Here is a 13274-nt window from a genome sequence, read left to right as displayed (position 1 = left end):
AGTGCATGCCCCCCCTGCACCAGACACCGGGGCAGGCCTAAGGACCGTTGCACCCCCTAGAAAGATTTTCCATCCAGGGGTGTGGTGGTCATTTCATGTGCACGTGTTTGGGTGCAGGGGTGGCCTACGCTCCGCAACTAAGTGGCATTGTCTTTTCCTTTTTCCTTTTTTAGCTATAAAAAATAAGTGATCTTTAAAAAGTGAAAAAGAACTTAATCCGAGCACTGTGAGTGTGCCCACGGTAAGACATAGGGAAAATGATCGTCCAGCCCCTCATGAAAGGTGGAAATATCACCCAAATAGATGCTTCCATGTGCGCTCCCCCCATTGGTCTGGTGTAGGGGCCATGCTCCTGACATCTTTCCTTTTTTTTTTGTTAAAGTGAATTTTAAATTCGTTTACACCTACATTTTGAGCGAATACGAAGAAAACAAACCCTACACTTCGTAAACCGAATTTGGGTATTTTTAAAACCCTAGATTAGATTGAAGAAGAAGAAGTTGCACGTCAGATTACACTTCGTAAGACACTGTCAAGCGGAGAGGATAGTTGCAGGTGAAGTTCAATGGCCGTAGTGGATTTCTCGAGTGACAATAGTGAGTTACAATTTCTCTGTGAAGCTCTTGAGGACGATGAGAGTAGAGAGTGTGGTTCTTGAGGACGATGTCGAGCAGAAAGGGAACCATAAATTTTGATTTTTGTTTCTAAAAACAGTCACAAAAAATACTTCATTATCACACTGTTTTTAAGTGTTTTTCCGTTTTTCTAAATAGAAAAACACCAGAAATTATTTTTCATAAGGTTTTTGTTTTTTTATGGATTAAGAGCTTGTATAATAAAAAGGGGAATTAGGAGATGGGGATAGGCCCCAAGGTGGTTTGAACTCATGACCTCTTATTTGAGAAGTTGGTCTATTGCCAACTGAGCTGTAAGGGTGTCAATTTGGAACCGAAACCGTGTACCGAAACCGAAACCGCCCGTGTAAAACCGTACCAAACCGTACTGTTTCAAAAACGGTACGGTACGGTATGGGCAAACGGTTTTGATCACGGTACGGTACGGTATCGGTATTGGGTATAATACCGTCGGTATGTACCGTTACAGTACCGTTATACCGAATTCATACCGAAACCATACCATTTTTTGGGGGTATTTTTGTAAAACCAATTTCTAACTCCTAAGACCCTAAACCTAAATCCCTAATTTCTTAACGACTTGGCCTCTCCGCCCTCTCGTCCTCGACTCCTCTCCCGCTTGCGACTTTCAGAGTTTGAGACCTTGAGTCTCACAACAATGGAGCATTTCAGGCTTTCGATTCTCAAAGTTTCAGACTTCAGTCTCATAATGGAGTAATGGAGTAACCTTAACCTCTTCAAAGTTCAAACACAACTCCTCTCACAACTCACAAGGGTCATCTTCTTCAGTTCACCGAAAACCCTAACAGCGGAGGCGGAGATTTATCAGGTACACAATGAATCTCTCTCGTTCTTGGTTACCTTTGAGTGTAGTTGTGTTTTTTTATAAGTGAATCACTGGAAAATCTGTGAAAAATCTCAGTTCGATTTCGTTCTCTGTGATGTGGTTTCTTTTATTTTCTGATAGATTTTCTCAAAGCTGCTGCTGCTCTCTCTATATCTCTCTCTATTTTCTATACTTTTTAGACTGATAAAACCTTGAATATTGCAATATGTGATGACCAAAGCAGCAGAAATCTGTTCATAATGTTTCTGAAATACCAACAGAATGCGTTGATGTAGCATTGTAGCCTATCTGGGCATTGAGAGCTCCTGTAGATGCACTCAAGAGTTGAAACTGGAAAGACATTTCTACTGATGGTGATGGGAACTTTAGCAAATATATCCTATTTGACAATTGAGAACCCCTGCAGTTAAAAAAAAAACGATTTAAAAACCATTTCATTCGAATTTATAGTGTTTTTATATCATCTTTTATAAAAATAGAATTCATACCGTTTTTGTACCGTTTTTATATTATACCGAAACCGTACCGTGAGTATACCGTTTTATATACCGTATTCATACCATACCGAAACCGTACCGTGATGGTACGATTGCGGTATTAAAAGTAGACCTTCTAAACGGTACGGTACGGTATCGGTATTGGGTACCTATTTTTGGTACCGTACCGAAACCGTACCGTTTTACCGAAACCGTACCGGTTGACAAGCCTGAGCTGACCCCTTGGGGTAAGTTTCTCTTAAGGTTATCAAGGAGGCGGGCTCTAAACTCATCTCATTTTGTACGAAAGATTTACCACTCTTAACGATCCGAAAAACTTCCCCGATCAGGGAGGCGAGGCAGCCATGGCGAATCCCGCAATGGAGGTGGCTTTGATCTCTGTAATCGTAGCTCTATTTCTCGTTTCTGCAACTTTTGGTAGTTCAGACGCTCCTTTCATCGTCGCTCACAAGAAGGTCAGTCTCAACAGACTCAAGTCCGGCGCTGAAAGAGTCTCCATCTCGATCGACCTCTACAACCAGGGACCTGCGTACGTTCTCGAGTATTTCCGTTTTAATTTGCATTAAAGTTGATCTATCACTACAATCTTCAATCTGTTAGTTTTGATCAGTCTCTTGGCCTGTCATTCTGGTGGATTCTACATTGGCTTTTTTATTTTGACTCTTTCGTTGTGGATTATGCCAATTGGTCCTATCTAATGATTGGCCATGGAGTATCTGAGCTCTTTTTTAGATACAAATTCCTCTCAGTTTCAGGGATACATTCGCGTTTCCTGGATGCTGTTTAGTGTTAGCTCGGCCTTTAGTAGTTTGTGAATTTAAGTGCTCGCCCCAACCCCCACCACCCCCCAAAAAAAAAAAAAAAATTACGTTGTATATTTTCTGCTTCCTTGTTCCTCTTTTTCCCTGCCCGTTTTCTATCTGATTATCTGTTAACGACTTTCTTAGGGGACTATGCATTTCGCTCTTACCTTGTGATGCAAAATTTGTGTTTGTATTGCATGATTGTATTTCCTCTTTGATGCACGTCGGTATTTTCATTCGTTCATGCTGGTCGGACTCTCTGTTGGTGTGAATCTCAGTTCATATCCTATTTGTTATCTGTATTTTTCATATTCGTTAGTGACCCCTGGAAATTTAGATGCTCCTACAAAAAATGACCACTACGTGGATTTGTGTATTGAATCTAAATTAGGGTAGGATTTTTCTTGGCCACCTAGAGGCTAGAGTAGGTTTTGAGAACCTTTTATATTAATCTTCCCGGCCCTTTTTGTGTTTCAAACTATGTGATAAACTTGGCTTGACACTGAGAGGGGGGCGGGGTGAATCAATGTATTTTAAAATTTCCTTTCTAATTCCTCAAACATGCTATAAATCTCCTGCTCAAATTGCTTGACTGCTAACTGTAATTTTTCACACCCTATGCAATTTACCACACAGTTGTGTAGTAAACCCACATCTCACCCACAGGCAAATCTTGTGGTGAGGCCTACCAGGTGTACACACCCATCCTACAATAGATAACACATCAATAGATGCACAAATAATAATACCCACAACACCAGAATTTTACATGGTTCGGCTACAAGCCTACATCCACGAAGCAATGCCCAGCTGGGCTTTGTATTTGCTCTATTCTCAGCTCAATAATTCAGGAGCACTCACTCCTGGTTTTCACAACACCCATTGTAAGGGAACACCCACCCTTTGCTAGCAAGCACCTACTTGATAGCCAAATACAATGATGGAAAATAACAATAGGCTTATAAAAATGTCCCAAATACAATCATGAGTTGGTTCAAACTATTTTTCAAGCACCTAGTCTACCAAACACAAAACTGGGTAATAGGACTCAAATCTGAGATGCAAGTAATGATTAATAAAAGCCAAAGATAAAATAAAGCTTACAACCCTTGCTTTTTAATCAAAACTCGATCTCCAGAGAGCCAATAAACTTCAATTAGTGCCTTTGATGTGAGTTTGAAGCAACCAAGATGAAATCCCCAATTTGAAACTATTTTTCTTGACTTTTCAACTCCCTAGTGCAAGCCCAACTTGAATATCCTCGCAAAGCACCCAACAACCAGTCTTCAATGCTTCAATGGAGCATTAATCCTTCAAGAATGGTAGGTAGTGGTAGGTTTTTGCAAAGGAGGCTTTCCACTCTCTTTTCCTCTTCTTTTCTTCTTCCTTACAAAGCCCAGTTTTTCGTTTCTGGTTCGTGCAAAGGAGAATTCAACATAAAAATAACTAAAAAAAAAGCTTAAGTAGGGCTTCAAAACGCAGGTTAAACAAGAGCCCTTGATTTGGAATCTTTCCTGTCAGGCTTTCTACTGCTTTGCGCCCCAGTAGAAAAAAAGGGTCATATCTCACTTGTACGACGTCTGAATGATCAGATTTCAGTGGCATAGACTCGAATATCAATAATTTTTTTGTTATAAGCTTCTGCAGATTTCGAATGGACGGTGACTTAGAATGCCTATGAAGTTGTTGTATGTGTCAAAATAGTAAAATCTAGAAATTCTATGCAATAGATAATGTTCGAGTCATATCTCCCCCATATGAATTCCGATTGAACTGATTCCAAAGCCAATTGAAAGAGGACTTGAAGGGCTACAATCTTTGAGTTTTGAGTTTCAACATATTTGTCCTCTAAGACAACTCAAAAATTACACAAAGATGATGCCAATGCAAAACCAGAGTTCTAAAATTGTTTTGCCTACTCTATCTAGGTCCCTTCACCTTAATCCTTTCCACTCTCTATTCACTTGAACATGCATGCTCTCCAAACATGTTGCTTCATCAAACTCATGCTGCCTCATCATCCATACACACAAGGAAGGACGGAATGCCATTCCTAACAATGACTACTCACAGGATGTTGCCAACAATGACAACTCTTCAATCATGCCTGCTATCACTTTTCTGATGCCATATGCCCAACAATATAGTCAGGCTTTGGAGAGGGATATAGTCTATATAAAATACCATGTCAGGACTGCAATGTTATTCCCTCAGTCCTATAATTCATTTTCAATTGTTCTTTCGTATTGTAATACATCAATCTGATTTTAATTTCTCTAGTGCTTCGAAATCCTTGAATTTATATTGCTCTCTACCATGAATTTACGTATGAACCAAAGCGCTCTGCCTGCAGTGAATTATATAATCATCTAGATTAATCAAGGATTACTAATCCTTTTTAGAAATCGAATTGGTTCGGTCTTATACATACGTGAGGAAGGTAATAAAAAAACAAAAAAGAAGAACTCATCTTATGATTAGCCATACTTTCTCGCCATGATGTTGGTTTAGAATCTAGGTTTCTTGCTTCAAGTTGATGCTTGAGACAATCGAGCCTGGTATGATTAGATTTGTTTATTCTTATAGCATTATTGCTTGATAGGGCATGCAAAGTTTTGAAAATTGCTATTCTATGCTTTCTTTTGACCTTTTTAAGCTGTTAGCTCCTAATCTTATCCAATAGTCACCTCATGATGATCTCTTTGGATTTTGTGGTACACGAATGGTTTTTTTTTATTTTACTATGGTTTCCAGGTATCTAATCTAGAAGTATCTTAAAATGCCTTCAAATGTTGCCTGTGCTTGCATATAATCTAAGAATAAAGCCTTCTAGAGATGATCACAAAGCGACTTTGCTCCCACTCCACTCTGCCCTTAAATCTAGCCAAAGATTTCCAAATGATAAGAGAGGCTGATAGTACCATGCTTCCTTGGAGAACAAACTGCTAATGCTCCTACAGCAGAATACTCTGTCCTGGCCATAGTTCGCAAATTCGAATTGGGAAATAATTCAGAAACCAACAATTTGGGTTTAATTTGGTATGCAATTTTGAAAAAAGCAGCAGTCAGAAAAGCAGAATGTAGAAAAAAGTTGGAAACAACTCAATTCGGGTGTAAAAAGTTTATTTTTTGAAAATTCAGGACAGAAAAATGGGTCTCTTTTCTGAATATTTTTTTTTAATTATTGAAGTTTTTTTGTTTGTGGGGATAAATATGCTGAAATTTTTGGGTCAAATTATTTGGTTCCTGAATTATTCACGAGGAACAATTTTTTGGAGCCTGAAAATTTTTAGGCTGAATTATTCAGACTCTTCAGAAGTTCTGAAATTTTCTGAACTTTTGAATCTCATTCAGAGTCAGTCCAAATTTGTACCAAACCATATTTTGCTAATTTTTTCATGAATTTTCTGAATATCATCCTGCCTGCTCTGGATTTCTTGGCAAATAGTTCAATTTCTTCTATTATGAATTGGATATAGATAGTTGATAGTCACCATATCTACAGGCCACTTGATGTCGAGATCTGGTACGTATTTTCGGTGCTTGGTGTTGCTTGTTATAGATTAAACATGCAACAACAACAACAACAACAACAAAGCCTTATCCCAACTAAATGGGGTCGGCTACATCGATCATTGCCCTCCAATCAGCTCTATCAGAAGTTATACGTGGTATAAGGCCTAGGCTATGCATGTCTTTCTTCACCACCCCTCCTAGGGTTATTATAGGCCTACCCCTGGCTCTTTTAGCTCTTTCAATCTGATCAAATCACTCCTTTGGACTGGAGCATCCGAAGGCCTCCGTTGAACATGGCCATGCCTCAAACGACTTTCTCATAGCTTATCATGTATCGGAGCTACACCCAACTTAGTTCTAATGTGTTCATTCCTTACTCTGTCCTTCCTAATTTTGCCACACGTCCTCATCTCCGTTACACTTAGTTTATTTGTATGATGCTTCTTAACTGCCCATTTTTCTGCACCATATATCATAGCCGGTCGTATGATAGTCCTATAAAATTTTCATCTAAGCTTTAAAGGAATATGCCGATCACACGACACTCTGGACGCACTTTTCCACTTCAACCAACCTATTATAATTCTCTGAACAACATCATCCTCTATATTACTTTCTTTACTTATGATTGAGCCCAGATACCTAAAATAATCACTTTGTGGACTCTCCCTCTCATCAATATTCACTGCCTCTATGTCACTTTCTTTACTTATGATTGAGCCCAGTTACCTATAATAATCACTTTGTGGAATCTCCTCTCACCACCATTCACCCAAAAAAACAAATTCACCACCTCAGTAGCTGTCCTAGACTCCTAGTGTGACTAAAGTTACACACCATAGACTCCATCTTTGTTGTATTTATCTTAAAACCTTTTGATTCCAAGGTTGATCTCCATAGCTCCAACTTGGCGTTAATCCCTGCTTTTGTCTTGTCCACCAAAACAATATCATCAGTGAAAGCATACACCAAGGAACCTCATCTTGGATGTCTTTGGTTAAATCATCCATGATAAGCGCAAACAGATAACGGCTTAAGAATCTTTGATGTAACCCAATTGTAATTGGGAATTCACTACCTTGACCCCCACCATTCTTATGCTAGTCACCACATCTTCATACATATCTCTAATTATGTCCTTACTTGAAGCCCTTCTCTTCTCAAGAATATGGCAGATTAAATCTCTGGGGACCCTATAGTGGGCTTTTTCTAGGTCAATAAAGATCATATGGAGATTTTTCTTGCCCTCTCAACATCTTTCCATGAGCCTCCTAAATAAGAAAATAGCTTCCATCATGGATCTTCCTGGTAGAAAACCAAATTGGTTCTTTGAAATAGTAGTTTCCTTTCTCTATAGTTATTGCAGCTCTATATATTACCTTTATTTTTGTAAGTTGAGACCACACTCCATTTGTCTGGCATTTTCCTTGTGCTCATAATTTTATTAAGCAGCTTGGTTAGCCAAGATAAACCATAGATTCCTAGGCTCTTCCACACCTCTATTGGGACCTCGTCTGGACCAAGTGTTTTGCCTACTTTCATCTTTCTTAAAGCTTCTTTCACTTCAGACAAATAGAGCTTAGAAAGCACTCAATCCCTTGTCTAGTTTGACTCTTAGTGTCCCCCTTTAATTCCTCAATAGTTGGGCTGGACCTGATTAACAGATCAGCCTGAACTCACAAATCAATTCATGCTGAAGCCTCACAGAAAACAGGGGAACTGCCAGGTTGAAATCAGAAATTAATAAGGCTTCTTTTTTTTTTTTTTTTGGTAAACTTAATTTAATAAGGCTTCTAATTGCAGGGCTTGATTACCAAATAACGGTAACAAATCTGAGATCTAAAACCCACACGATCAGAGATGTTAAACCAGATCAAACAGCAGTCGGATGGTAGTAATGGCAGTTTCTCACTGACTATGGCTTCTTAGTGCATAGAAGAATAGAAGGTCTAAGGCTTCCCACCTGCAAGGATCAGTTCCTCACAGACTATGGCTTCCCACTTGCAAGGATCAGTTTCTCACTTACTATGCTTCCCACCAAGGTTTCTCGCCTAAGGCTGAATTGCACAGCTCCACAGAATATCTCATCTTTATTAATCTTCATCGTGCCTGGCCAAAGAGCCTTACATTGTATATATAATAACTGAAACAGAATCCTAGTATGAATAGGAAACTATATTAACTAAGTAGCTACACTAATTACAACTGAAATAAAAATTAGAAATGAACAAACTATCCTAATATAACTAGGAATCAATTAAAGCAGCAAAACTAGAAAGACTAAGCTCCTGCGAGCTGGCTGGTCCACCCAAGACTGGCTGCTTGATCCCCTGAACCTGGTCCAGTTTAAAGTCTTGGTTCATGCTGGTTCGAGTGGTCCAAACTACATCAGAAGTTCTCCAAGAAATTGGAGGGACCAAAACTCTTTACCTCCATTAGGGAGACAATATTATTCTTTTCAGATCAAACATTACCAACCACCTTCTTATCAGTGTTTTTTGAAGCTTATATTAGTCCAAAAGTAGTTTGGTTATCAGGACTTAGCAGTGGCTTAGGAGATTCCCTAGAAAAACCAGTACCAGAGGATCAATGGGTCTAAGTGTGAAATCCAATTTGGGGTTTGAGTTTTCTTGATAGAGTTACTCTAACCTATCTTTGGAAGATCATGAATTTAATTTCCCTCAAGGATTCTAAATTCAGACATGGTGTGGGGAAAGTGAGAGGCTTAGATGTTGGAAGGGGAAGAACCTTCAATGGGGAAACCATCCTGTGCTCTAGATTTATGGTGCTATTATCAGAGTCAGGACCAAGGGGATGTTAATTTCTTGTGTATGTCTGGCTGAAAGCGAACTTTGACCTTAGGAGAGAAGTTACAGACAACAAACTCAAGGAGACGATTTCACTCATTAACTGGCTTGAGTGTTTCTCCATTTTCCAAGAGCTTAATGATAAATGAATTTGGGCATATATGGGAAACTTTCTCCAAAATCTTTTGTCAAAATTTTATATAATGAAATTCATAAATGCACCTGGTTTCCTCGTATAGATATTCTTAAGATTCCCCTTTCCCCTCTAAAGGGGAATTCATTGATAAGGATAATGCATGTGAATGATCTAAAGGAGATGGAGATCATGGACATTTTTCCTTAGTGTGTCACATGTGTCTCTCAACTGGGAATCAGTGGAATCACCTATTTCATTCACTGAATATTTGCTAGGGATGTCTAGCTACAAATTTGTCACCCCTTTTTGCTTTTTTGGTATTGTTGTGTACAAGTTGTTCTGTTCTCCTTTCATAAATTGAAGTTCATTTCAGAGAGGGAAGGTTGATCGACATTAGCATTACTGTAATTTAGACTATTTTTTTTTTCTTTGTAGTATCTGCAACTCTTACAGAGTCAAAAGGACTCTGCTTCATAAAATTCCGAATATTACATCTCAAACACCTTTACTCCTAGTTCCAATAGAACTGTTCCCTTAAATTTCAACAGTACTGTTAAACCGTGGGCATTGGTATTATTGTATACCAAGATAGGGGGAGTCCCTCTATCATGGATTAATAGTTTTTATGTCCCAGCGGTAGTAGTATTTAGGTGTTCCCTTTGCTCTCAGTTGTTTCCTTATTAGTCTAGAATTATCTCTCTAGATTAGATTGCATTGCTGATTTACTTTCCTAGTTCTATTAGGATACTGTGTAATCTGAAACTTATATAATGATATGAGAGGGGAGGCTACAACCATCGGTAGCTAGTTTCTTTAGCAATCTCTCCGTTCTTCTCTTCCATCTTCTCTCTTGTGGTTGCTGGTTTCTAATTCTGATATTGTAACGAGTTTCAAATTTTTTTTTTTTTTGCCTTTTTGACTCTCTCAGGACAGCATATGATGTAAGTCTGGCTGATGATAGTTGGACTCAAAATGTCTTTGACATGGTCAGTGGTAACACTTCCAAGTCATGGGAAAGGATTGATGCGTGAGTTCTACAAAAATTTTGTTACCTCATCTGCTCCAACCTACTTCCCTACTCTCTTTTTTTCCTGAATTAAAAACCAATAATTTTTTCTTTTTTCTTTTTTTTTTTCTTTTTTTTCGGGGGGGTTGGGGATTGACAGTGGTTCTCTTGTTTCTCATTCTTTCGTTCTGGAATCTAAAGTGAAAACCATGTTCTACGGTGCACCTGCCATCATCAAATTCCGCATCCCAACTAAGGCAGCACTGCAGGTTTGACATTGCCATAGGATCTATAAAGCTTATGTTTAATGAGAAAAGTTTCAAATTGGCTGATGACTGTCGTACATCAATTGTAGGAGGCTTATTCGACCCCACTGCCACCTCTAGATATCCTTGCAGACAGACCACCAGAAAAGAAGTTTGAATGGGTAAGGTTTCTGAAGTAAATCTTTCAGATCAATTTATGGAGGTATTCTTTTTATTGACGGAGTATTTGCATGTTCTTGCATGAAATCACTTTTGGTGGGGGCCTACTTTCTCAGGCAAAGGTGAGTTTGGCTTTAAATGCTTCAATGTTATAGTTTGAGATGAAAGATTAAGTGAAGGATTATTTTCACTGATTCGAGGAAAAGTTGCAGTTGTTTGACATAAAAAATTCTGTAACGTTGTCTTGCATTTTGGGCTGATGGGGACTTGGGGCCACATTTGAGGGTCACTGAGTTCTGCCAAACCAGGATTTTAGCCATCTTTGTCTGTACATGTTTTTTTTTCTCTCTGTTTTTTTATGTAAATAGATTCATAATTTGTGTCTTGTTTTATTCCTAAAAATTATTCAATGAGGTACTTAATGCAGGGTAAAAAAGGGGTTTTTAAAAAGTTGAAAGTCATCTAATGCAGTTCCAATGTGAAATGACAGAAACTGCAAATGTTTTTGGAAATAAGACAAGGGGCAATTAAATGAAGGTGTCTAGTTCTAAACACACCCATAGATGTGTCCTTTAGACATTCCTTTTTTTTAAAACCTATTGTGAGCAATCCAAAGAGACAAGTATGGCAAGAATCATATGCTCTGGTTAATTTTGGCCCAGTAGTCTGATCAGTGACCATAATGTTTGACGTGTACAGCAGAAGGAATGAGTATCCCCCCTCCCCCCTTCTTTCCATAATGAGACAAATATTAACTCTTTTGAAATAAACAAGGACTACTGTCTTAATTTGTAGCTCTCTCAATTGCAGATGTTGACCAAATATGGATCATTAGTATCGGTGATCTCCATGGTGGTATTGTTTGTGTACATGATTGCCACCCCTTCAAAATCTGGTGCTGTAAAGGGATGCAAGAAGAGGCGTTGAGCATTATAGATGGGAAACCAGCTTCATGGAGTGGTCTTCAATTGGAAATTTTTGGAGGCAAAAGCTTGTCCTACATAACTCCTGTCAAGCTCTTCTAGTTATTAGGTCATACCATTCAAACTTGTAGTAGTTAAAAACTCTTGAGATTTTTTTGTAGCATGGCAACGGGACATGAAAGATGACTTGAACCTGAGTTGAGTCACCTTGTTTTGTAGCGTTATTGATAAATTCCCAGCAATAAGTTAAGGACTAGGTTTAGTGAGATGCATTTACTGCAGAAAAGTATTGGGGTTCTGATGATTAAAGGATGGACGGTTATGATGCAGTTTTTTCCATGATTTCATCTAGGGACTTCACCACCTATATAGATCCGTTCCAGTGAAGTAGCCCTTCTTCATAGAAGTGCAATGGCATGGAATTTGGGCCTATTTCCTGTTAGGTTTAATCTGAGAACTTACCTCAAAGTGAAAGGAGGGTGGGGGTGGGAGGGCATATTAACAGTGACACGGCTCATTCCAAAACTCTTGGACCCAATTATATTTGGATGACAATTAAGACACAGTACAAACCCAAACTGCATACATCTGTGAAATTGTTCATATCAACTTGATTCTCTGAAATTATAATCATCAATGAGTTCTATGAAGAGATGTAATTCTTCCAGCCTACACTGAAGGAATATTTACTGGTCTTGAATAAATGGAAATGAAATAATTTAAAAAACCTGGTTCTTGTTCTTGTATCCACTATCCACGGTCCATACTGATCCACAGTATCAAAATCATAAACCGTAAAGCGTAGAGGAATCAGTAAGCAGGCACAGCAAAGCTCGGTTGGTTCCACTGAGGAAGGATCAACCACCAGGCATGGATCTGATTTCTTTAAATCAGAGACTTACAACAATTGAGGGAAAGTGTAGCTTCAGTTCAAGAACAATTTTGCTGAGATAATTATCACTGATTAGCAAATGTGGCATGGAGAAGTTGAAGGAGGCATGCAGAAAAAATGTTATAAAAGCAGCAAGAGCAAGTAACTTTTCGTATTTTACATATCACTCACAGTTGGACCCTTTTGTGCAGTCAAAGTATAAGTTCCAAAATATATTTTCTACCGGGCAGCGTGGTCCCTGCGCACATCATGGGGGTGTGACAGTCATTTTGCCTCTGTTATGTTTGGGCATGGACAGTTACACACTTTCCCCACAGAGAACTTTTCTCCATTTTCTATTAAAAGGGTATCTATTACCAAATTAAAATATTTAATTGCAAGGGATTTGCATATAATTCTATATGACTGCCAAGAGATTAACACTTAACTAGAATTTTTAATTAATCAATTTTTTTTATTAGAATATCTGTTTCTGCAATTTTTAGGATTATACTCTACATTCTATTGTTCAAAAATACGTTTGTCACGAAACTGTATGTGAAGAGCATTGTTTTGGAGAGAGAGAGATTAAATAGTCTATTCAAAATTGCATGGCAACCAATGTCGGCATTTGCGAGGAGGCCACTAAGGGATGTTCCCTTTGTGCTTGCTTTTGCACCTCAGCTCGAAATTCTCGGATACAATAAAAATTATTCTTTTTTTTTTTTTAAACGTTTACCAAATTTCTTTCTCCGTTGAATCTTAAAGGCAAAGCGACCATCTTACAGGTTGAGTTGAGAGGCTCATG

General features: G+C 38.5%; 1 protein-coding gene across 1 annotated transcript; it reads left to right on the top strand.

Moving 5' to 3' along the window:
- The first annotated feature begins 2253 nt into the window (after positions 1–2253).
- LOC122672847 (translocon-associated protein subunit beta-like) lies at positions 2254–11904 on the top strand. Its single transcript, XM_043870343.1, has 6 exons — positions 2254–2508; positions 10170–10268; positions 10408–10516; positions 10603–10674; positions 10789–10794; positions 11483–11904. Exons 1-6 carry the CDS (start codon positions 2324–2326, stop codon positions 11597–11599), a joined length of 588 nt encoding a protein of 195 aa, XP_043726278.1. The 5' UTR covers positions 2254–2323; the 3' UTR covers positions 11600–11904.
- Positions 11905–13274: the final 1370 nt, after the last annotated feature.

The sequence above is a fragment of the Telopea speciosissima genome, chromosome 8 (genome assembly GCF_018873765.1).
Source record: "Telopea speciosissima isolate NSW1024214 ecotype Mountain lineage chromosome 8, Tspe_v1, whole genome shotgun sequence".
Classification (NCBI taxonomy): Eukaryota; Viridiplantae; Streptophyta; class Magnoliopsida; order Proteales; family Proteaceae; genus Telopea; species Telopea speciosissima.
Note: the sequence above shows the minus strand (reverse complement) of the source record. Positions and strands in the feature narration are given on the sequence as shown.